Here is a 24,144-nt window from a genome sequence, read left to right as displayed (position 1 = left end):
GGAGATCCGTGATGTCAACCTCTGTCTTCCATGTGCATGTCTACCCATGCATGCATGTGTAGACATGTGATACCAACCTGCATCCTCCATGTATTTATGCCCACATGCACACCTCCCACATATGGAGATCCGTGATGTCAACCTCTGTCCTCCATGTGCGTGTCTACCCACGCATGCATGTGTAGACATGTGATACCAACCTGCATCCTCCATGTATTTATGCCCACATATGGAGATCCGTGATGTCAACCTCTGTCTTCCACAGGCATGGAGAGCCACACACACCCACACTTAAATGTGCACCCACACACATACTCGTGTGTGCACACATCACATGTATGCACAGAGAAATGTTTCTAGGGATTTTAGAGAAAAATTGCGTGGATATTTTTGCCAAGTTGAGATAGAATCTACTAAAAGAACCAAACATTTACAGAGGCTGATTTTTTATTAACATATGAACTTTTTTTTTTCTTTACTAAAAGGCGTCATCAGAAGGATGACAACACAAAGCATAGGCTTGGAGGACACATTTGCTTTGCTTGTCACTGACAAAGATATCTGAAAGATACAGGAGGGAGAGACAGTGTTGGGAATACCAGTCCCCAGCCACTTCTTCAGGAGCTTTAATCTGAATATTGTCACGCTTGACCTCCAGCTGTAACAAGCAGAGTTGCTTCTTGTCTTCTAACTACCTCTCACATTTCATTGTAGAAAACTTTCCTATCAACCGTGTTGGAAACTTCAGCTCTGGGAATTCTGTGCCGCATACCATGGGTGGTACACCGGAGTCTATGCAGAACCTGGCTTCCAGTGCTAGAGGGGTCCCCGCAAACCATGATCCTGGCCACTCGTCAGATACTCCACCATCCCCGGGAACAGCAGCACCGCAGAAGTGCTTTGTAGAGATCAGAGGCATGACCTGTGCGTCCTGTGTGTCTAACATAGAGAGGGGTCTTCAGAGACATGCCGGTAAGAGGCCTGAAACCATGATGAACTTGGACGTCCTTGGTGTCCCTTCTCCATGCACTGTGTTTATCAGTAACCTAGACAATCTGGCAACAAGCCCATCAGATGATAATGTCTATGTTTGTCTAACATCCCTGTATGATTGGCATTCTGTCCCTTAAGAAACACTTATTTTGTCACCAAGTCTGTCTCTGAGTACATTAGCCATACAAGTCAAGGCTGAAAGTCATGCTATGTTCTGTGGAAAGATTTCTTCTCAATTAGCTTTTCCCAGTATTTCTCAGTCTCCTACCCACATCCTGTCTGCCCTTCTTTAGGAAATAAAAAACTAGCCTGGGCTTAAAATTTCTGGTTTCGGATCCTCTGTCCTGTTGATGCTGGAGGCTATAAATTCTGCATCTGCTGGGTTTGTCCTCCAGATGATGTTTATAATATTGCTCCTTCATCCCGAAAGTGCAACAACAATCTTGTTCTTGTTTTTGTTTGGGAATACTTTGGTCCAGACTCTACCTGTTGCTCTGGAGCAGAGCTGACCAGTGCTGTGTGAGACTTTCTTCAGGCTTAATTTAGGGTGTCCTGTTTTCCCGGCCTTCTGCTCACTTTTTAAAACTACTGCCGGACAGTGGTGGCACACGCCTTTAATCCCAGTACTCAGGAGTTAGAGGCATGCAGATCTCTGCGAGTTCGAGGCCAGCCTAGTCTTTAAGAGCTAGTTCCAGGACAGGCTTCAAAAACTACGAAGAAACACTGTCTCGAAAAACAACAAAACAACACAGAAACACAACAACAACAAACTACCGAAGCTCTTGGGTCATTGTGCTAAATCAGAGTGTGTTGCAGGAGAACCTTTGTCAACTTTGGTCTGGTTGCAGACAAATTAAAATATAATTTCATAGTACCTACGTTTCTGCGCCTGACTTTAGCTCCCTTGTTCTATCTTTATGGTATGTTTTTCTAAAGCATATCATGCCTTTCATTTGAATGTGACTCTTTCTTTTCCTTAAACTAACACAATAGTATTAGCCAGATGGATTATAGTATTTTCACTTTTGGAAATCCTTAAAATATTGAGAAGAGCCGGGCGATGGTGGCGCACGCCTTTAATCCCAGCACTCGGGAGGCAGAGGTAGGCGGATCTCTGTGAGTTCGAGACCAGCCTGGTCTACAGAGCTAGTTCCAGGACAGGCTCCAAAGCCACAGAGAAACCCTGTCTCGAAAAACCAAAAAAAAAAAAAAAAAATTGAGAAGAGTAAATAAACCAATATTTGAAAATTTCTAATTTCCCCCGTGTATGCCAGGAAGGGAAGAAAAATGTGCCCTCTCTGTGACAGTGGTTGTGACTACCGCATCTACACCCCTTCTTTGGTGTGCATGCAACAGTTGGACCTTCTAAAGGCTTGGCATCCCCAGGGGCTGGGTGGGCATTTGGAATCCCACACCCACCAAATCAGAGCCTGATTTAACGAGGTCCTCATATGGCTCATATGCCCTTTAGTGTTTGAGGCGTGTTTTTGGGAACAGTAGCTCTCTATCCTGATTATAATTTAGAACCATCTGAAAAACCTTCTTCAAAGGACATTTGACACTTACCCAGGGAGATACTGAGTTGCCTGGGCTGTGCTAGGAGGCATCAGAGTTGTTCGTGGCTCCCCAGCTGATGCTCATGCCCAGCCAATTTTGAGAGCCACTGCTCTAGTGGATGCTTAGGGAGGTATTTTTCTTGGTTAAGCCATGCTGACAACAGTATCAACCCCGTTGCCATGCCCAGAGTCTCAGCCGTGACCCAATGGTTCCAGGTATTCTCTCTGTGTTGGTTGCCTTGATGTCGGGAAAGGCGGAGGTCAAGTATAATCCAGAGGTCATCCAGCCACCCAGAATAGCTCAGCTTATCCAGGACCTGGGCTTTGGAGCAACAGTCATGGAGGACAACACAGTCTCTGAAGGTGACATCGAACTGATTGTAAGTCCAGTGGCTATCACCTTGAGGTGCAGGTATGGAGGGTGGAGGGTGAGTTTTGACAGGTGTTGTCCTTATGCTTGCTGGCTGCTGGGCTGTGTGCTTTGTTTAGTTTGGGAAGGAAGATTGGTTGTGTCAGAGAGGGAGAGGAGTCCTTTCTGGTGGGTATACCCAAGGTCAAGAGGGAGAGATGGTGAAGTGTAAGAGTTTAGAGACGAGAAGCGCAGATGGCAGGCTGTGGTAAGCATGGTAAACTGGAAGCTCATTGTGGCACAGTCCTTCAAGTCTAAAGCTCAACCTCCCGCAGGTATTTCTAGATAGAAGACCTAAGTCCTTGGAGCAGTGCGCTCCATTCAATGACATATCAAGGGAGATCTTGGCCTCGGTTTCCATCCTGTTCACCCCAAAGTGAAAGAACACAAAGATCGAGAGGACCTGTAGGCATACCAATGTCTTGGAGACTAGTGACGAAGAGTCCTAAAACAGTAGGAGGCGAATTCCTAAGGGAGGGACTGTTCACACAGTGTTTTCAGTCCATCTGCTATGCTAACTGCATGTCAACAAGTATTGAAGAATATAGTGCTGAGTCCTCTATTCAGAACATGCTTGTAGAAAGTGCTTTTGCATAAACAAAGGGAGATGTAAAAAACTGCCCGCCCCCCCAAAATTGAGTAATATTGTTTTACTGAGGTAAGTGGGGCCTTTGCTTCCTTGTGTTTTTTCTACCATTAATGGCAAGTAAATGTTTGAAGAAAAGACGGAGGACACGAGGTGCGTTTAGCTCCTGGTAAGTGATACTCCCTAAAGAGCCTACACTCTGTGCCGGTTCCAGGGGCTATGTGCTGAAGGACAGAATTCGTATTTCCTGGCTACAGCAGGCATCACAAGCAGGGGAGGAACCCCGCTGCAGTCCTGTTGGGTTCGTCACCCGTAGTCGACACCTTGGCCCCACTGAGACACTGTGTAGAAAACCTAAATCAAGAGACTCAGGAAATGATAGTGCGCTTAGCATGCAGTCCCCAGGACCGGGGTTTGGATCCCCAACACAGATCCAGACAGGCATCGAGGACTTCCTGTAATGCTGGTGCTAAGGAGGCAGACTGTCACTGTGGCCAGAGTAGCTGAGCTGGCACGCTCTGGGTTCAGGGGCATACCGGTCTTGACAAACAGAGTGGACTACAACCCAGGAAGACAGCTGCCAACAGCCCACGCCTTGCGCTTGGACGTGCATATGCATACATACATATGCATACGGAAAAATAAATAAATACGGCTGGGCGAGAGGAGCTGCTGGCTAAGCATGCTCGCCACCTAGCCTGACACTGGTGTTTGATCCTCAAAACCTACACAGTGAGAGCAGAGAACCGACTCCCACACGTTATTCTCTGATCTCCACATGTGGGCCTTGAAAAGTGCATTCCCAAATCATAGACACGCACAAGGAAATAAATGAATAGAAATAGGAAAGAGGGGAAACTCGTTTAAACAATGTGCTTCACTCTGGTCTTTCCTTAAGCTAGTCCTTGTGCCCGCTAAACAGGGTCTCACTATGCAGCCATGGCTTCTTTGGACTTTTGTTTACTTTTTAAAACAGAGCCTCATTATTTAATTCTGCCTGGCCTGGAACTTGCTGTATAGACCAGGATGGCCTCAAACTCACGGAGATCTGCCTGCTTCTGCCTCCCAAGTGCTGGGATTAAAGGTCTGTTCCACTGCATCCATTTGAATGTTTTATATCTACTTATTTGTTTGCACAGGCTAGGCATATGCTCTGTCTCTGAATTATACCCTAACCTAGAACTTTTTTGCACTCAATTCGTAGTCTAGCCTATCTGGTATGCCTCATTTATATCTGGCAGTGGCATGTCACACTTTAAATCTTTTTTATTTTCAGGGTCACAGGACAACAGTGGTATGACAGAGGTGCCATAGTTAAAATTCTTGCCCTGTTGCTGCAGGGACAGTTGCTAGTCTGGTATCCAACAACTTGCCTCACTTATGCAGACCGCAGCTGCTCAGAGTAGACACTGGAGCCAAGTTCTCAGGGGCAGGCTTCAGCTCTGCCCCTCACTGGTGCGGGACCATGCACAAGTTAGTAGCTTCTCAGCCCTTCAGCTTAGGGAGGGTTCCCTCCTTGGCCTGATAAGACCAATCTAGTGCCTGAGATGGCACCTACCATGTTGCAAGTGTGTAATAAAATTATTACCTCAGCCGGGCGATGGTGGCACACGCCTTTAATCCCAGCACTCAGGAGGCAGAGGCAGGCGGATCTCTGTGAGTTCGAGACCAGCCTGGTCTACAGAGCTAGTTCCAGGACAGGCTCCAAAGCCACAGAGAAACCCTGTCTCAAAAACAAAAAAACAAAACAAAAACAAAATTATTACCTCAAAGATGAAAGCGAGCTTAGGTTGAAGTATCTGTCGACTTGTTAAGTGTCTCTTAGTGCAGCACGAAGAGCAGGTGAGCTGGTGCCTGACGGTCCCCCCTTTCTTGTTCTTGGGTACCATGCCTAGCTGGATGTTGAACGTGTCGTCAACAGGTTCTGCTGCACACTGTGAAGTGCAGTTCTCATCACATTGCATTGATGTCCGTCCCCCTTCCAATAGCTTTGCAGCAGCTGCCAGCTTAGCCACACTTTCAGTTGAGAGCACACAAGCCTTCACGCATCCAACGGTGCTTCAGGTTTTCCTCCTCGCCCTTGTGTGGCCGCTGCCCTGCCAGGCCCAGCTGCTTGTGGCTGCCCGGACGCCTCGTGCTGTGCTGCCCTTGGATTTTTCCCCATGTTGTTATCCTTACCATCCCTCTCAATACCCTCTGTGTTCTAGGGTCAGCTCATCTTCTGCCCCCTCCAAGAGTAATTTTAAAAACTCTGTTCTCTTGTGGCACTGGCATTATCTCCGTGGGAGCCAGTAAGGCCCTGGAGCAGAGGGGCCAGATAAAGGCTGCAGATCAGATACCGATAACACTTGAAGGGTTCCAAAGATTTTGCAAAGATGCTCTTCCATATACTTTGATATGCAGTGATTGTTGCAGTGTTGCTGGCGCGAAAATATGATGTGGAGTGTTTGCCAAAAGCTCATTCATTCTTAGGGAGTCAAAAGTCAAACCTCGGTCTTCAGCCACTGGCCGAATGATTGCCGTTGCATATTCTGGAACGGGAAGAAAGTCACTGGGACATTGATAGGGATGGAATCTTGCACATGGATTTAGGAGTAGGAGTCCAGTGTCTGGGGAAGAAACTGGAGGAAGAAGTAAATGCCTGTCACTCAAGTCCCTGAGGTACACTGGAAAGGCTACTCTCAGTCCTGGGATTTTTGTCCTCTTGTCTTGCAGATCTTAGGGATGACCTGCGCTTCCTGTGTCCACAACATAGAGTCCAAGCTCACGAGGACAAATGGCATCACTTACGCCTCTGTGGCCCTCGCCACCAACAAAGCCCACGTGAAGTTTGATCCCGAAATCATTGGACCACGGGATATCATCAAGATCATTGAGGTAGTCTGTTCCTGAAAACTGTGTGTCCACTTTACAAAGGAGTGGTATATAATGGCCGGAGAAAGGTAGCTAAGTGGAATTAAAAGGTCTGCTAAAAGCTATCGACTTTTCCAGAGAGTAGTACGGTTGCTTAATTAATTGAAGAAGGTTAGTTAATTGCAGGTTGTATGAGCAGATTGTGAGTCAGTGGTAAGAGATGAGGCTGGCAAGGGGCTCACAGCTGGAAGTGCTCACTGTGCAAGCCTGACGGACGACTCAAGTTCCATCCCGGAACCCCGTGGTCGGTCGGCAAGAACCGACTCCCCAGGGCTGTTAGCCCTGGCTTCCACACGTGTGGGCATACATACGCTCATACTTTTCTTTTCTTTTTTTTTTAAGAAAGAGATGAGAGGAAAGAGACATTACTTTTAGTTTTAAATATTTCCTGAAGATCATCCGTCTGGACCTGGTGTGGAGAGTTAAGCTGCCTAACCTATTTACAAATACTGTTTCTATCTGTGCCAGGTGTGTGCAGACCGAGGGCACCACACAGACAATTCCATACTCACCTCCTTGCTAGGCTTGTAGGGGAACATGGTCATCTTTGCATTAGGAACAGAAGGTTCATGACTGTCCTTCCTCTAGCTCCCTGTGTCTGTCCACAGACTTCCCATTTCCTCCTTCTGGCCGGTATTCTCCAAACTTGAGAGAATGGCCATCCACGGTGACTGGAATGGGTTAAGACAGTCCAAACTAGTAAGAGTAACTGTAGCAGTCAGTGGTAAGGGTTAATTACTTAGTGAAACTGACTGCTTATGAAATGTTATCCTTAATTGTTTCTTCTATGTGTATAGCGAGAGATGCTTGTTGTGTGGCCCAGCAGAGCTTGTGGATATGGAAATGCTGGTGATGTTTTTATACAAGTAGGTTAATTAACTAGCTTCACAACTAAGTGAGGATAGAGCCCCAGAGGAGTGAGGTTCTTGCTCACTGATGCCCAGCTCACAGGAGGCAAGATGGCACTGCCAGCTCAGATCCCATTTTATGGTACCCCGAATCTGAGAGAATAGTGTCCACATGTCACTCATATGGGGCTAAGGAGTCGCCATGATGCAATAAACAGGGAGAGTTCCCAGTGGGAGTCTTCAAACACGTCTCACTTCCCCTTTGACTTCTAATACCCTTACCTGCCTCCACCCTGCTCAGTGATTTAGTGTAGCCTCCTGGACCTTGGTCCGTAGTGGAGAAATATTGGAAGATTGCCTGGCTTCCAGGCTCGTGACTCTGGGGCATCTTGTCCTGATACAACTAGGCTGGGATTAGTTATGAGAGTATTTGTCTTGTGTTGCCTCGACTGCCTTTCCACCATGACTTTTCATTTTGGAGCTGTCAGCGCCAGCATGCTGGGCCCTCTCTGTTTGGTGAGAAGGCGTCTTGTGGCAGCTTTCCTGTGCGTATTCACAAGGAGCAGCAGAGATGTAGTGTTTGGTCAAGGTGGTGGCAGCAGAGCTTGGAGAAAGCACAGGGCTGAGGCATAGTCTGTCAGGGCATCGGAAAAGCCACTCTTCAAGTAGAGAGGTCCTGAACACAGTAGGAAGTTGCTCAGAAGCCTAGAGCCCCACACTCTGCACCAGTATTTTAGTATACTTCTTCTCTCTGGCCCTCACTTTCCTCTTGCATAGGCAAAGTGCCAGGCCACAAGACACCTGGAATTCTAACTTGAGAGTCTTTTGAAGTCAACCCTGGTCAGCTTTGGGACCCATTGAAGTTAGTGTGACAGTACCAACTGCCTTCACTCACTGTAGGGAGAGGCATGGCCATTCAGCGCCATGTCCGCGGGGTGGTACCGTCTCAGCGTGGAGAGTACTGAACCTCTCTCTGAAACAGGTTTGGCAGCCATTTGGGACAAAGAGGTCATGAGAGGAAAACCTTAGGTCACCAGGGGAACTCTGAGATTTTAACTTCCGGGGCTGGAAATGCTTCCCACTTGTGCCTGTTTTAACCGCCATCTTTCTCCTTGCTCCCCACCCGTCTCTTTCAATCACAAGGAAACCGGCTTTCATGCTTCCTTGGCCCAGAGACATCCCAGCGCTCATCACTTGGACCACAAGGTGGAAATAAAACAGTAGGTAGAAAGCAGAAGGTGAAGGGTAGCCCTGACTAAGCCTCCACCCTCCTCTGTCCGCTGACTCTGGCTGATGCAGATGCGGTCATGCTCGACTGTGGCCCAGCCACCCCAGCTTCCTGGGTTCATTGCCCTTACCCTTGCGGTGGCATCAGCTGGGAGCATGCTGTCTGTAGACGTGTCTGGCTGTTGGCAGCCTCTGCGTCTGTACCGCCTAGCTTGATAGTGTTCTTTAAATGTGCTAGTACGAGTGTAGAACTGGGGTTTTCTTTCTTTTTAAGTTTCACTAATTTTAATTTTAAGTTAACTAAATAGTCACCTGTAGCTGGTGGATGACTTGCTAGATGTGCTTTAGCTGGGATAGAGGGAGGGGAGGTTGGCTTTTTTTTTTACAATCTGTTTAGGCTTGATTTGCATAAGTTCTAGAAGTAGGATCTGAAGACAGTCCTCAAAGCTAAGTGGAAAGGAAAGAGCTGGTGCAGGGAAGGGCACCTAGCCCAGTGACGGAGTGTATGCTTAGCATGCACTAGGCCCCGAATCTCCAGCCCAAAGTGGGGGTGGGGTGGGGTGGCCTAGGATGCAGATATAGGTTCTTTCATAGTTTCAGATGGTCGCTTAGTCTTTTGACACACTTGAAGGCTGCTGTTGTATGTAGCACAGTACCTCAGAGTGACTCCTTTCCTTGTGAACTATGACATCAGTGACTTAGGCAGATTCTGGAAGGTCCAGGAACCAGGAGACCCAGGATTTGCAACCCGGAGGAGTGTGTTAAGCTAAAGGAAGCATCAGGGAGTGAGGTTCCTTCTGGGGTTTTTGGAGTGCCTACAGCGTGGTCCAGTCGGCTTACCCAGGGTGCAGGGGGTTGGCAGGTGAGAGTTTGGGAAGCTAGTGGGTCTGCCTCTTGGATGGCCTCAGGCAGCAGCCTGAGCGCGCAGGATTGCAGGAGCTACATTAGGATACGGAACTTAAAAGAACCTTCAGTGAAGGATCCGTATGGCCTGTTTGGGATTTCATGCATGATGTAGCTCACATGAAGCCCAGATCTCATCTGTGATTCTCGGTTCTAAACTTTTGTGTTTACTGACAGCCTCACTAATCTTATACTCTTATTTTAAGTAGTTATTAAAAATTGAATGTGTAACTAAGCTTATACTATACTAATAAAATACTGTTCATCCATCTCTTGCTTTGAGGGGAATCTGCATAAGACAACAGCGAGAATACTAAGCTGCTGTAGGCTAGGGTGGTAACCTCTTTGGAGATAGTTCTCGTCTTCTAGTCCTCAGTTGCTGCACCTATAAATTGGTGGTCATATACCAGTTTATGCAAAGGCAGAGCTAAGCCCAAAGATCTTTAGATTGACAACTGTGTCGGGGTGAGCCTCACTTTTGGTTTACTCCATCTTAGATCTAACCTGATCTCAGTTCTGATGTGTCCGTGTTGCTATTTTGCCTTCCAGGTGGAAGAAATCTTTCCTGTGTAGCCTGGTGTTTGGCATCCCTGTCATGGGCTTGATGATCTACATGTTAATCCCCAGCAATAAGCCCCATGAGACAATGGTCCTGGACCACAACATCATTCCAGGACTGTCCATTCTAAATCTCATCTTCTTCATCTTGTGTACCTTTGTCCAAGTATGTATTGGAAAGCTGGGCAAACCTCTGCCCCTTGTGCCCAGGCACGGCTAGGGGATCTCTGCCCTTCAACTGTGTCAGCAGCCCTTTGGTTCCGGTGGTACTTCACTGCAACTTTGCTGCCTCCCCTCTGGGTAGCTGCTGCTCTTATGTCTGTCTTATGATCAGCAGGGAGGGTTGCAAATGTGGGAACTAAGAAATGTGCCTGGCTTCACTGACAGCCTCACAGTCACTTCTTTGTAAGCGATTGAAACTTGTTACAACAACCATGCTCTCCTTGTAAGCTTGGTGAGCCTGTGTCTGTTCCTGGTGTGTGTGTGTGTGTGTGTGTGTGTGTGTGTGTGTATGTTACTGGTAGCAAGACTCAGGATCTCATACATGCTAGGCAAGCGTGCCATCATTCAGTCACCCCTCAAGTCCCCAATGCCCTGATTTGCTTATTATTTAATCTAGTTTACCTTAGTTGTTAGAATTATTAGATGAATGTCCCTGGAGCTCATGCTTTTCTTGAATGTTCTTTTTTTTTTGGTTTTTCGAGACAGGGTTTCTCTGTGGCTTTGGAGCCTGTCCTGGAACTAGCTCTGTAGACCAGGCTGGTCTCGCACTCACAGAGATCCGCCTGCCTCTGCCTCCCGAGTGCTGGGATTAAAGTGTGCGCCACCACCGCCCGGCTAAGATTTATTACGTATACAGTGTGCCTCCTGCATGTACACCTCCATGCCAGAAGAGGGCACCAGATCTTATTACAGATTGTTGTGAGCCATCATGTGGGTTGCTGGGAATTGAACTGAGGACCTCTGGAAGAGCAGCCAGTGTTCTTAACCTCTGAGCCATCTCTCCAGCCCCCTCTTGAATGTTCTATCCTGAAAGGCAAAGCCATGGTCTTCAGCTTTGGGTAACAGGCCGGCTCTGACGAACATCTGTGTATGCAGGCATGTATATGCATAGAGAATGTCTGCATGGCAACATTTTGACATATAAAACTAGGATTATTTAGGGGTAACCATCTGTAGGCTGAATTATTTTCCTATATTTTCTTTTTAATTGCAAATCCGCTTTGATTTATCCTAAGTAATTTCAGCAGTACGGAAGCAAAGGGAAAGGTGTTCTGACTAATAATTACGCACTCCTCTGGCCCAGTCCTGTTCTCTAGTATTGCTGCTGTATCTTCAGGAGTTAGGCATGTATCGCTCCGATATCTCACAAAGAGAGCAAATGTGTGTGTGCGCGGGCATGTGTGTTTATGCTTATATGTATGTATGCAAGTTCAGCCTACACAGACACAGATGTTTGTTAATGGAAGTGGGGTTATGTTGAACACTAACGGATGCTGTCTCTTTTATTTGTGTCATGGACATATGCCATTGATGGACCTTCTCTCTAGAGACCATTTTCAGTAGAAGTGAGCCATCATCATTGTCGTTACCATTCTCTTATTATGGACATTTGCACGCAGGCCTGCATTTTAAAGGCCTCATGTCCTTAAGGGCTCATCCACTTCTGTGGCCAGTAGCGTTCTGACCAGAAAATATGCTTCATCGGAGGCTGAGGCAGAGTGTGTGTCATCAGTAACAAATAACCACTGAGAACAGAGTGATACCAGATACTCACATGCACCTAGAATCCTCATCATCCCGTGGGCTCCTGGGCCTCCTCCTCTTTGTCTGACCCTTGCCCTCCCTGTCTTTCAGTTCTTTGGTGGGTGGTACTTCTATGTTCAAGCCTACAAATCCTTGAGACACAAGTCAGCCAATATGGATGTGCTCATCGTACTGGCCACGACCATTGCCTACGCCTACTCCCTGGTCATCCTGGTGGTTGCCATCGCTGAGAAGGCTGAGAAGAGCCCTGTGACATTCTTTGACACACCCCCCATGCTCTTCGTGTTCATCGCCCTTGGGCGGTGGCTGGAGCATGTGGCAAAGGTAGCTACCACTAGCTACAGGTTAACAAAAGGCACCATTCCTTCCAGTAATCTGAATCTCCGTCCATTGGCAGCCTGCGCTGAGACCCACCAATTATACAGGCTGTAGAGAATGACCAAGGAATCTGAGCCCCTATGTAATTAGGGCTGTAGTCACTAATCTCCCAGCTGCTTGTTCCTTCTGGAATCCCTGCTAATCTGGGTAATTAGTAAAAACTTTGTTTGGGTGATTGCACAGTGGAGCAAACTTTGAACTTTATGCCTGAGCTCACATGGTCTCTTAGTGCCTAATGGATTGTAGTCCGTGTAGAAACGCACACCTCCACCTCAGGCTTGGGTGATGTCGTCTAACACTTTACACCGAGACCAGCTTGGAATGGAGCCTGTAAAAGAAGGGGAAGAAAATTATTTTGAGGGTGAAAGAAAACGGCCTTCTGGGAGACTGGAATTGTTTTAATCTGAAGTGGAATTCTAAGGTCTTCCTAGGCAGCACCGGCCTGGGCTTTCCTTGTGGCACTGGCATGCGTGGCTGGCTTGGTGGTTAGTGGTGGCTGTGTGTTTTGCACCAGCCACCTTTGACACCGTGCTTGTGAGTGTCAGCCTGGGTTTGGGCAGTCAGCTCTCAATTTGCATTCCGGTTATTTCCTAGAGCAAAACCTCAGAAGCCCTGGCAAAACTCATGTCACTCCAAGCCACAGAAGCCACAGTCGTGACCCTTGGTGAGGACAACTTAATCCTCAGGTGGGTGTGTCCATCAATAGAGTTTGTGATCTTTCCATATCATCTTTGTAGTTCACAGCAAGTGTCCATCTTGTAGTTAATGATGTGCAGGCCACTGTAGTCATTCCCTTGAGGTGCTGTCCTAAGCTTGCATTGGCTGCTGGAGCTTCTCCACATTCTGACCGGTGGCCTTTCTGAAGGCCTGCGTTGTACCCGTCCGTCTGTACTGCTGTGTGCTGGAATCCTTCAGCGACTCCCTGCTTTCTTAGGGTAAAGTCTCTAGCCTTTAGCATGGCAGTGGAAGTCTGCTTTCAACTGCGCACTCTCCTGTCAAGCTCAGCCCCTTTCCATCGCTCATTGCAAAGCAGGTATAGCCATCCCCCCAGCATAAATGAAATTTGGTTCTAGGACCCTCAGATGCCAAGTCACCCCATGCTTAAGCCCCTCCTCTGAAATGGAATAGTATTTGTATAGAATTTCACATCTCTCCACATGCTTTAAATCATCCCTAGAATAATTATGATACATTTACAATGCAATTACTATGTAAATAGGTATTATGCTGTATTGTTTAGAGAACAATAATGCAAACATATGTGAATGTTGAGGTCCTCTGTGTGTGTGTCTGTGTGTGTGTGTGTGAGAGAGAGAGAGAGAGAGAGAGAGAGAGAGAGAGAGAGAGAGAGAGAGAGAGATTTTGTTGGAGATGGGACCCAGGGCCTCTTACATGCTGAGCAAGCGTTGAACCACCAAGCTACATCACAATCCCTTTCCTGAATATTTTTGATGCAAGATTGATTGTGTCTGCTAATTTAGAACTCTCAGATACATAGGGTTTAGCTATAAAAAAGTTCAGTAGTCAGTCTAGGACCCGGTCTGATTACAGACAAGGAGGATGTTATCTGGATGTCTTCTGTTGCAGAGAGGAGCAAGTGCCCATGGAGCTGGTGCAGCGAGGTGATATCATCAAGGTTGTCCCTGGGGGCAAGTTCCCAGTGGATGGGAAAGTCTTGGAAGGCAATACCATGGCCGATGAGTCCCTCATCACAGGTTAGGCGGTTTGCTTTATGTTCCCTTCAGTGGGGTCTTGGTTGTCACTGGTGCACGTGACACAGAGTGGGCTGTCTTCTCTTCTAGGAGAGGCCATGCCTGTCACTAAGAAGCCCGGCAGCGTAGTGATCGCTGGCTCTATAAATGCTCACGGCTCAGTGCTCATTAAAGCCACCCACGTGGGCAACGACACTACGTTGGCTCAGATTGTGAAGCTGGTGGAAGAGGCTCAGATGTCAAAGGTAGTGGTGAAACTTAAAACACGTGATGAAACCCCTGCTGTGAGAAACGGTCACAGCCTAGCATACCAGAGGCCCCGGGGTCCATCTCCAGCACTGACTAAAAACTACAATAGAATGGTAGGACCACACGGACCTTACATCCCTAGCTAGTCCAGAGATGGAAGCTGGAAGATCAGGACTTCACGCTCTTGGCTTGGGCCAGCTCCAGACCGCCCGGGCTACGTTATATCCTGCCTCCAGACAAAGAAACGTGAGGAATAATCTCAAGGCTCATAGGAGTACCCATTAGTTACCGAGCAGATGATTCCTAAGCGGGAATGGAGGGAGCTTGGACCCAACCCTACTCTTGTCTGTCGTGGTGGGTTGTAACTTTCTGTGGTCTTCATGCTTTATTTTCGTAGGCACCCATTCAGCAGCTGGCTGACCGGTTTAGTGGATATTTTGTCCCATTTATCATCATCATTTCAACCTTAACATTGGTGGTGTGGATTGTCATCGGTTTTGTCGATTTTGGTGTTGTTCAGAAATACTTCCCTGTAAGTCGGGTGCCTTGGACAGGATGGTTGCCATGCTTTAAGTAACTGACTGCCATTGACCCTATTCTCTGTGTCTCGGATTCACTGGGCTTTATTATCCATTATGTTTTATTTGCTTCTTTCATCTATTGGCAGCAAAGTCTATGTCATAGTAGGGTAATCAGTCTACTTGTGAAGATCTTTAGTCAGGGCTCTCACTCAGCGGCAGAGCACTCACTCAGTTTGTGCAAGGCCCTGGGTTCCATCGTTGGCACGGATACACACACAAATGCACTTTGCTATCTACTCAGAGATAATATTCATCACTTGGCTCCCAGTTGGAGTGCTTCAGGAATTTATTGGCCATTATAAGACATACGTTATAGAAAATAGACCACAATTTTGATGACATAATGCTATGCTAGATCTCAGGGGAAAATATGTTTTTTGATCCCTCTATCTACTAACACCAGCTTTAATATCCTGCCTTCTCAAACAGTGGTGCTTCTCATGTTACTCTACTACTTAAAGGCTACATGTCATTATAGACAAGGCTTTCTCATAGTTAAACAGTTATTTAACAACAGAGTAAGGGGAGATACATTTTCTAACTTTAAGAAGTAGGTGAACAACACTATCTTAGGAAATACTGTTTTATCAAATGTCAAAAACAAATGGAAAATACAATGTATCCTCAGAAAAATGTATGTGCTTAAGAAACAAGAGCGGACCATCAGTGGTGTCTAAAGACATCGTGGTTTTTATGACTGTGGTTTTATGAACTGATACCTGGAGGCCACAGTTGAGAGGCCAGCAGTGCCAGGCCTGAACAGCTAATGACCCATCAGTGCCAGCAGTGAGTGGAGCATCATCTCGTCTTATCCCATGCCAGGGCTTATTTTAGCTTAGAGTAACAAAGTAAAGAACTAAAGACGGAACACACTTTTTATTGTGATTAGTGAGTGTAGTGGTTCTTAGAATAGTGTCCCACAGCCGTAACCAGCAGCAAGATGAGTGGAGATCCCAGACAGCCAGTACTGTTTCACCGTGAGCCACCACACCGTAAAGCAGACCTCTGTGTTGTTTTCTTTGGGTGATGAAACAGGCATAGAAGAACAAAAGCTGTTACTACAAGTGCCCCCAGTGCCCCCAGTGCCCCCAGTACCCCCAGTGCCCCCAGTGCCCCAGTACCCCCAGTGCCCCCAGTGCCCCAGTACCCCCAGTGCCCCAGTACCCCCAGTGCCCCAGTGCCCCCAGTGCCCCCAGTGCCCCCAGTGCTACCCTTTGCTCTTTCTGTGGTTGATGCGTTAGGCAGAAGATTTAATAGCACGAATAAAGCCATAGCATGTTTCCTTAGGCTGCCTTTTAAATCTCACTGTCTCACTGCTTCCTTTCCGCCTTAGTGCATGTAGCTTCATCTTCCGGTCAGTTGCCTAGTACCCCATTATGTCTGTAGCTTAGCTGACCAGTTAGTTCCCTTTTGGTTGTCCCCAGGTTTTGCTATAATGGGAAGAAAACAGTGATAGATATCCTTGCATCATCTGAACATAGATTCTTTGGAGAGCTATTGAAGCTTTCATAATAATGAAACCCAAAACAATGAGGGTTGTAATTTCTAACATGGCCGTGCCAGCGCTGTTCTGTGCAGATGTCTGTTTGTGTGCATTTGCCTCATTTACAAGCACAAAGCACTTCTGAGATTCTTTAATCACCATTTTATACCCGGGGAAGCTGAGGCAGAGAGGGGTGAAGTTAACAGTAGCGCCGGGCGTATGACCTCCGAGGTCTGACTTCTGAGCTTGTGCTCCATCAGGGTCTACATGACTCTGCCCCTGTCCCACCTTGCCTCTTTGAGGGAAGCTATAGGAAGAAGTTGGGGAAGTAGGAAGTGGGGCAGGGAGGTCAGCTCTGATACTGAAGCTGCACAGAATACAGGCACGTTCCCTAAACAAGCTCACTGCGTTCTCAGTTCCCACTGCCCCACTGTGACAGTCTTGGTGTGCAACTCCTCCCTGAATGCCCCATCTGATGTTTCTCCCCTCTGCAGAACCCGAGCAAGCATATCTCGCAGACAGAGGTGATCATCCGTTTCGCCTTCCAGACGTCCATCACCGTGCTGTGCATCGCCTGCCCCTGCTCCTTGGGGCTGGCCACACCCACAGCAGTTATGGTGGGCACCGGGGTGGCGGCCCAGAATGGTGTCCTGATCAAAGGAGGCAAGCCTCTGGAGATGGCACACAAGGTGAGCCCTGTCAGGTTCTCTGTGGGAACTTGGATAACAGTTTTTACTTATAGTAACTCTTTACTGTTCTTAAGAGGAAAGCCTGAGGGTAAGTATTGGTGGCTGGAGCAGGAAGCCATGACTGCCTGGGAGTAGCAGCAAAACCAGCAGCAGTCAATGGCTGTACAATTCGCTGTTTCGTGGACAGTCACGGACTCCATCTCATGTGGTAGATGACTACATCACGGGGAGGTTAGGTAACCTGCAGCTATTAACAAAGTTGCCAGCTCACAGGTTCCTGTGACTTGGAAGAGCGACAGTCTATGTTAAGACTCTTCACTTAGGTCGGTGTGGTGATATGTGCCTGCAGTCCCAGCTCTCAGGAGGCCGAGGCAGAAGGATCGTGAGTTCACGTTTTACCTGAGCTGCCTAGTGAGACTGTATCTAAGAAAACCAAAGTCCTCCTTTTGCCCTGCACACCGGTCTGCACTCCTGTTTGTCCTCTGCACTGTTTGCTGCACACTTCCTGCAGGCAGGCCCTGCACCAGGCCCTGCACCAGTCATGGCTCCTAGTTTCCAAGGAGCTTACAGCATAGGGGAAGGACAGGTGTCCCAAGTACTGAGTATTAGGACTACAACTCCATAAGGACACTGGGGCTTGGCCTGTTAAGGGTCCTTAGGTAGTGCTGGTGCTCGGGGAAGTTGAGTAAGAGCTAGCCTGCTGATGTGGTAGCGGGGGTGTTGCAGAAGTGAGTGGGTCCGTGGGGACCATGCAGCTGTGTGGATCCTACATGAAGTCTGCTGCGTTTCCCTTCACTGTTCTGACCCTAGCACTCAGTTTCAAAGCACCTGGGGCTGAATAAACTAATGAACAACTAGAAGAAAATCTGAGACAGAATGTGTTGAGGGAGGGCCTAGTTATGAAAGCTTTGAAAGATCACATAGTAGAGTAGATTGCTCCTTCAAGCCACTAGGCTGTATGCTGGCAAAGTCAGGGTGGACTAGGGGAGGCAGGGATCTTTGGAGGGAGATGATCAATTAACAGTGTTGAGCTTGGGAATCCAACAGTGTATGCATCTGCTGCTCTTGGATCATGGATCTGAACAGAGCAACCTGCTGCCCTCTACTGGGTCAAAGGAAAAGTACAGTTAGCTGTACAGACTGGCAATTGTTGCCTGCAGAGTTAGGAAGGTAGCAATAGTTCCCTGCCCAAGGCAGGTTGGAAGAAGCTCTTCCTTAAGACACGGGAACTCTGAAAGCTGCCTCCATGTTAAGTCCTGACATGAAGTTGTTCTTGCAGATAAAGACTGTTATGTTCGACAAAACTGGCACCATCACCCACGGGGTCCCCAGAGTCATGCGGTTCCTGTTGCTTGTGGACACAGCTACACTGTCCCTCAGGAAGGTTCTGGCTGTTGTGGGTACTGCAGAGGCCAGCAGTGAGCACCCCTTGGGCGTGGCAGTCACCAAATACTGCAAAGAGGTATGCGGGCCTTGGCGTTGTGTTGCAGGGCTTTTGCATTGCGTTGCAGGGCCTTGGCATTGAGTTGCAGGGCCTTGGTGTTGCATTGCAGGGCCTTGGCGTTGCGTTGCCTTCTCTCCCATCAACCTCATCTTCCACACACTTCCCTGCTTAGCTGCCTCGGAGGAGGTCTTCACTTGTGGTAGACAGGGCTTGTAGTGGCTCCTTCATGGCTATTTGTGGAACGAGATGGTAACACTGGACGTAGGACAGAATGAGTGAGAAATGGCTCCTCTGCCTTCTGAGGACCTAGGTCTGAGACAGGGGAAAACAGGTACTTCAGTAACTTCTTTATTCGGTGAGGGTGAGGGATCACAAGTGGGATTAGCTGGGAGGAGCTAGCACACGTGAGCTGAGAAGCCTAATTTTGGGGAGTTCAGAGAAGCACTGTACCTCTCCTTCTGTCCTAAAACAGTGGAGTGCATTAGGAGACTATAATGATAGTGCTAACTGGCTTGAGCAAAATTTTATCATTGATATATGGGGTGATGTAGGTACCTCAGAAAAACATCCACAAGGGAGAGGGTGTTTGAGAAGTTTTATACTGTGCTTGTCCCTCAGAGGGGTCAACACACTGCTGTTTGACCTCTCCCTGTGTGGGTCAGGGGGAAGACTTCCTCTTGCTGGCTGTTCTGATGACCTCCATCATTTCCGACCCCTTCCCTGGGTATCACACTGGGGGAATGATATGTCTGGCAGCTTCAGAATGGCTTTGTCCCACGCCACTTACCGAGCCCATCGTTGTAATGTAATCACTTTCAACATGGAAACATCTGTGCGGTGTGAGGTGATTTGACTTTTCCCTTGGATCTGCAGCCTGCCCGTGTCATGAGGTATTCACCTAGGGAGGGTTTAGCTCTTTAACCTGGTTCAGGTTGACAGCCAACCCTGAATCTGATGAGAGAACGCTTGCTGAGCTCATAGTGCCTTTCCTTTGCTTTGCCTTTACTTGCTCCTTCCGTCCCTTTTTCTCCTCACTGGCCTCACTCCAGTCTCTGTCCTGCTCTCCTGTCTCCACAGGAACTTGGGACAGAGACCCTGGGATACTGCACAGACTTCCAGGCAGTGCCGGGCTGTGGGATTGGCTGTAAAGTTAGCAACGTGGAAAGCATCCTGGCTCACAGTGATCCGACTGGTGCCCTGAATGGGGTTGGCAACTCTCCCACAGGAAAAGGTATTCCTTGCTTTTGTCCCTCCTGGATCTGGGGGTGGCTGGACTCATCGTGGGTGAAAGCAAAGTCAAGCCAGTCCGTACCAGACCCTCCTGTGCGATTCCCTTCCTGTAGAGATGAAAGGCTCACTGCTGGGCACTCCATGCCTTGCCTACCCCAGGAATGCCTGCTTTTTCTCTTGCCTGCTTTGGTACATCTAAAGTTTTTATGTATTTTGTTTTTGCAATGGGTTTTGCTGTGTTAGCTTCCAACCTGTGAGCTCGAGTGACCCTCCCTCCTCAGCCATCCAGGTAGCCGAGACTGTAGGTGTGCGCTACCGTCCCGGCTTATGTCTCCAGATTCTGAGGCATATGGAAGGCTGAAGTAGCATAGGACAGAGTTATAGCGACTCCTTCCCTGGAATGTCATCTTTCTCACTCCAAACTGATTTTCCTTCCCATAGCTACCGGGTGATAGTAGCACAACATCTGTTCTTCCTGTCGCTTTCCCAGCTGGGTGCTCTCTGGTGTGACGTGGAGTGTTCAGAGCTGACAGAAAGCCAGGGAAGCAGAAATGGTCTGCTCACACCAGAAAGACAACGGCAGATGCTGATTTCATTTTTACTGGTTTTTGTTTGTTTGATTTCTTTTTAAAAAGTTTTTTAGACTTATTTATTATTTATATATACAGTACTCTATCTGCATGTATGCTGCAGGCCAGAAGAGGGCACTAGATCTCATTACAGATCTGGTATGTGAGCTACCCTGTGCTTGCTGAACTTAAGACCTCTGGAAGAACAGTCAGTGCTCTTAACCTCTCTGTGCCATCTCTCCTTGATTTTGTTTAAGGCAAGGTCAAACTGTGTAACCCAGGCTGGTCTTGAACTTCTGGGGTTGTCCTGTCTCACCTTCTGAGTGCTGAGGTTGCAGGCATGCGGCACTGCCTGCACCCTACCTAGTCTGTCTGTCTGTCTGCCGTCCTAACTTCCTTCTTTTATTCCTGTGTGTATATGGTATATGCACAAGTGTGTACATCTGTGTGTGTGACGGTAGGACTTGTTTATGTATACGCATACAGAGGAAGCGGGGTTAGGTGTCCTGCTTGACCACTCTCTGCTTTTAGCCCTTGAAGGGTCTCTTGCTGAACCTAGAGCTCCCTGTTGTGAGCTCGGCTGTCAGGAGCTCCCTGTTGTGGGCTAGGCTGGCAGGCCAGTGTTCTTCCAGTCTGATCCCTCCCCTGGTGCTGGGGTTACACGGGGCCAGGCTTTGATGTGAGTGCTGGGGATCAAAACTCAGGTTCCCAAGCTTGCACAGCAAGCACATCTAAGTACTGAGCCATCTCCCTTGCCTGCCTCCCCCCACCAACATTTTCCAGATTACATTAAACTGGTAGTGAGTGCTAGAATGCCCCCCAAAATAAATCCTGATTTAGGCGATGTTATTAGATGCCATCCATGTGCTGCCTTTTAATAGTTTCAATCCCTAAGGCGACTTTTCCATTAGAGATCCAGAAGCGGGGCAGTGTCTCAGCAGGGTCATATACTGCCAGAGGGTGGCAGATAAAAAGTCACTTGTGCTTTCTGGAGCCGTGGTTTTAGAGCCTGTCATAGAGGCTGGGTGTGCTGCATGCCCTCAGTCACAGGACTTGGGAGTTGGGGTTTTATACCAGGAGTATAAAACCAACCTGGACTACATTGTTATGGAAGATCCCAGCCAGCAAGAGTCAAGCGTGCACTTAAAGAGACAGGAGAAACTATTTATTTGTGGCCAGAAACCCAAGGTAATGCTTTGGAAAGGTCCAGCCCTGCTTGTGCACATTCTTACAGCTTTGATGAGTCGGGTAATTAGTGGGTGGTCTGTGAGCTCCATGCCCACCAAAGGAATTTCTGTCACCAGCATGTTTATAGAAACAGAACTTGCAGGAATGAGCATCTCTGCAGATCGGTGTTTTGCAGGCAGCGATAGAAGTATGCAAACGTTTGCAAGCAGCAACAGAACAGTTTCTTTCTTAGCACCTAAGACCTACAGTGAGTCACTTCTTTAGGCAGTCTCTGTACATTTCTGTCTTTCAAAGATGAGGGGAAGGGGCCTGATCGTGTAGGAAGAAATCAGGGGACTCTAGGTGAGACTTTATTCCATTCTGCTTCTTTCTACACAATCATGGTTTTGAGGCCAGCATTTCCATTAGCTTGTCATGACATAGAGCAGTAATTTGATCTTGTTAGATTCATATATGAGTGGTGTGTGTATGTGTGTGTGTATACATCCACACAGTCATATCCCCTTATCAATGTAAGACTCTATCTCAAACAATAGTATGTATATTTACCATAGAAACAGACTTACCTGATTTTGCTGATTCACTTTGGGATTATTTTGCCAGAAAATAATCTAGTCAACACATTCTTTGGTCTGACCTAAAACGCCATCCTCTGACCCCTATAAAAAAAGCATCAGGCCTGGAGAGATGTCTCAGCGTTTAGAACACTTGCTTTTCTCGCAGACGACCCAGGTCCTGTTCCAATACTCATATGGGGCTCACAACCATCTGTAGCTCCAGTTCTGGGGGATCTGACACCCTCTGACCTCCGTGAGCATCAGGCATGCTAGTGGTGTACATACATACATACATGCAGGCAAAGTACTCTTTCTCATACATTAGATAAGTACAAGCACATCACATGATGTTTAACATGCCGACAGCACTTTCCCACCTGTAGAAGGCATGAAACACTGCATTTAATTCACATTGGTGTTCTATACTGTGTATCTTTCTGGTCATTCAAGGGGAGTGTCACAAGAGTTATAGTCTATGTCTGGGTTTTACTTCATTCACTGTGAAGCTGGCCTTTCCAGGAGTAACCATTCTCTTTTGAATAGGTTCAAGCCCGCAGACCTTCTCAGTGCTGATTGGAAACCGGGAATGGATGAAACGCAACGGTTTGACCATCTCCAGTGAGATCAGTGACACCATGACAGACCATGAGATGAAAGGACAGACAGCCATCCTGGTGGCTATTGATGGTAATCTCTGCCTGAGATTAGAACAGCTCTGTAGGAGGCTCCTCTGTCTGCCCCTTCCCCTCCCTCCCGTTCTTTTTTTTCCTTCTTGCCCCCTTCTCTCCTCTTCCTTTTGCTTACCATGGTTTTTCTCTCTTTTTTCTTATCTTGAAAGTCTCCCTTCTGTTACTCTGCTGTGTTTTCCAGGCTTTTGGAGCCTGTCCTGGAACTAGCTCTTGTAGACCAGGCTGGTTTTTCCAGGCTTTCTTGCTCTCTTTTTACTTGCTTACTTCTCTTGAGGCCCCTTCTTTTTAAAAATGGTTTCTTTTAGTTTTGAGCTTCTTTTTAAAAATGGTTTCTTTTAGTTTTGAGATTATAATGTAATTACGTCATCTTCCCTTCCCTTTCCTCCCTCTAAACTCTCCAATATATGCCTCCTTGCTCTCTGTCAAAATCATGGCCTCATTTTCATTTTCATTCATTGTTAACATATGTGTGTGTACTGGCTGGTTTTTTGTGTCAGCTTGGCACAAGCTACTGTCACCACAGAGGAAGGAGCCTCAGTTGAGGAAATGCCTTCATGAGATGCAGCCGTAAGGCATTTTCTTAATTAATGATCAATTGGGGAGAGTGTTGGGGAGGTGGTACCATCCCTGGGGTGTTGGTTCTGGTTTCTATAAGAAATCAGGCTGAGCAAGCCATGGGAAGCAAACCAGTAAGCAGCACCCTCCATGGCCTCTGCATCAGCTTCTACCTCCAGGTTCCAGTCCTGCGTGAGTTCCTGTTCTGACTTCCTCCAGTGATGGACTGTGATCTGTATGTAAGTCAAATAATCTCTTTCCTCCTCAACTTGTGTTTTTGTTCATGGTGTTTCATTGCAGCAATAGAAACCCTAAGACAGTGTAAATGTATATAGGTGTATATTTCCAAATACGTAAGTACAGCCAGTTCAGTCGGTACGATGTTTCCTTTATGCATGTTTCCAGGGCTAACTGTTTGGTGTCTCTTCCCTGGGAAGACTGTTTCTCCCACTCGCCACTCTCAGTCAAAAGTCGAGGCTTTCCTTTGTCATATCTCCATCTTGATTCAGTGCCTTGATTCTGCTCCTAGAAGTCTTAAATTGCTTCTTGTCATCTTTGCGTCTGTCTAAGGTGACAATTCAGTCACCCGTCTCGCTCATCACTACAGACAAAACAGAAATCAGAGGCCTCCCTGCAGAAGCCTTAGTGGACGGAGGCCCCTGCAGCTTCCCCCTGTCTGATTCACGGGTGGGCACAGTGTCTCACGTCTGTAGCTGTCTTAGCACTCAGGGTACACCAGGCTGTATGCTGGAGAGATTGGAGCCTACGATTTGTTCACTCTGGTGTTCTTTATTAGAACTAAAACTGGGTTTGAACAAAAAATAGTTTACAACCCTGTATTTTGAATGCTCCAGTCAAATGTGCCTTCCTGCCTCATTTCTACCCCCATAATCCTTGGGCTCTGCAAGCCCTTCTGACAACTGGGATGAGGAGAGGCTCTGTGCCCTGGTGTATTCCTCTTAATGTGTCACATCGCAGCCTGGAGCTCTAGGAGAAAGCATACTGTACAAACATGTTTTCTGTAGGAAGAGACAACAAAGGACAGCTTTTCGAGGTCAGC

At 47.5% G+C, this 24,144-nt stretch overlaps 1 protein-coding gene across 2 annotated transcripts in view; it reads left to right on the top strand.

Annotated features, from left to right (window-relative positions):
• The window catches only part of Atp7b (ATPase copper transporting beta), a 67,641-nt gene that overhangs the window by 37,672 nt on the left and 5,825 nt on the right, over positions 1–24,144 (top strand). For both annotated transcript variants that reach the window (XM_075986293.1, XM_075986291.1), the window contains exons 3-16: positions 715–972; positions 2,766–2,929; positions 6,260–6,421; positions 8,449–8,525; positions 9,985–10,159; positions 11,851–12,084; positions 12,733–12,824; positions 13,726–13,853; positions 13,941–14,095; positions 14,497–14,631; positions 16,658–16,852; positions 18,132–18,314; positions 19,374–19,527; positions 22,384–22,527. In XM_075986293.1, coding sequence (XP_075842408.1) covers positions 715–972; positions 2,766–2,929; positions 6,260–6,421; positions 8,449–8,525; positions 9,985–10,159; positions 11,851–12,084; positions 12,733–12,824; positions 13,726–13,853; positions 13,941–14,095; positions 14,497–14,631; positions 16,658–16,852; positions 18,132–18,314; positions 19,374–19,527; positions 22,384–22,527 — 2,256 coding nt within the window. The remainder of the gene's footprint in view (positions 1–714; positions 973–2,765; positions 2,930–6,259; positions 6,422–8,448; positions 8,526–9,984; positions 10,160–11,850; positions 12,085–12,732; positions 12,825–13,725; positions 13,854–13,940; positions 14,096–14,496; positions 14,632–16,657; positions 16,853–18,131; positions 18,315–19,373; positions 19,528–22,383; positions 22,528–24,144) is intronic.

The sequence above is a fragment of the Microtus pennsylvanicus genome, chromosome 9, assembly GCF_037038515.1.
Source record: "Microtus pennsylvanicus isolate mMicPen1 chromosome 9, mMicPen1.hap1, whole genome shotgun sequence".
In the NCBI taxonomy this organism is placed as follows: domain Eukaryota; kingdom Metazoa; phylum Chordata; class Mammalia; order Rodentia; family Cricetidae; genus Microtus; species Microtus pennsylvanicus.
This window is presented reverse-complemented; position numbering and strand designations above follow the sequence as displayed.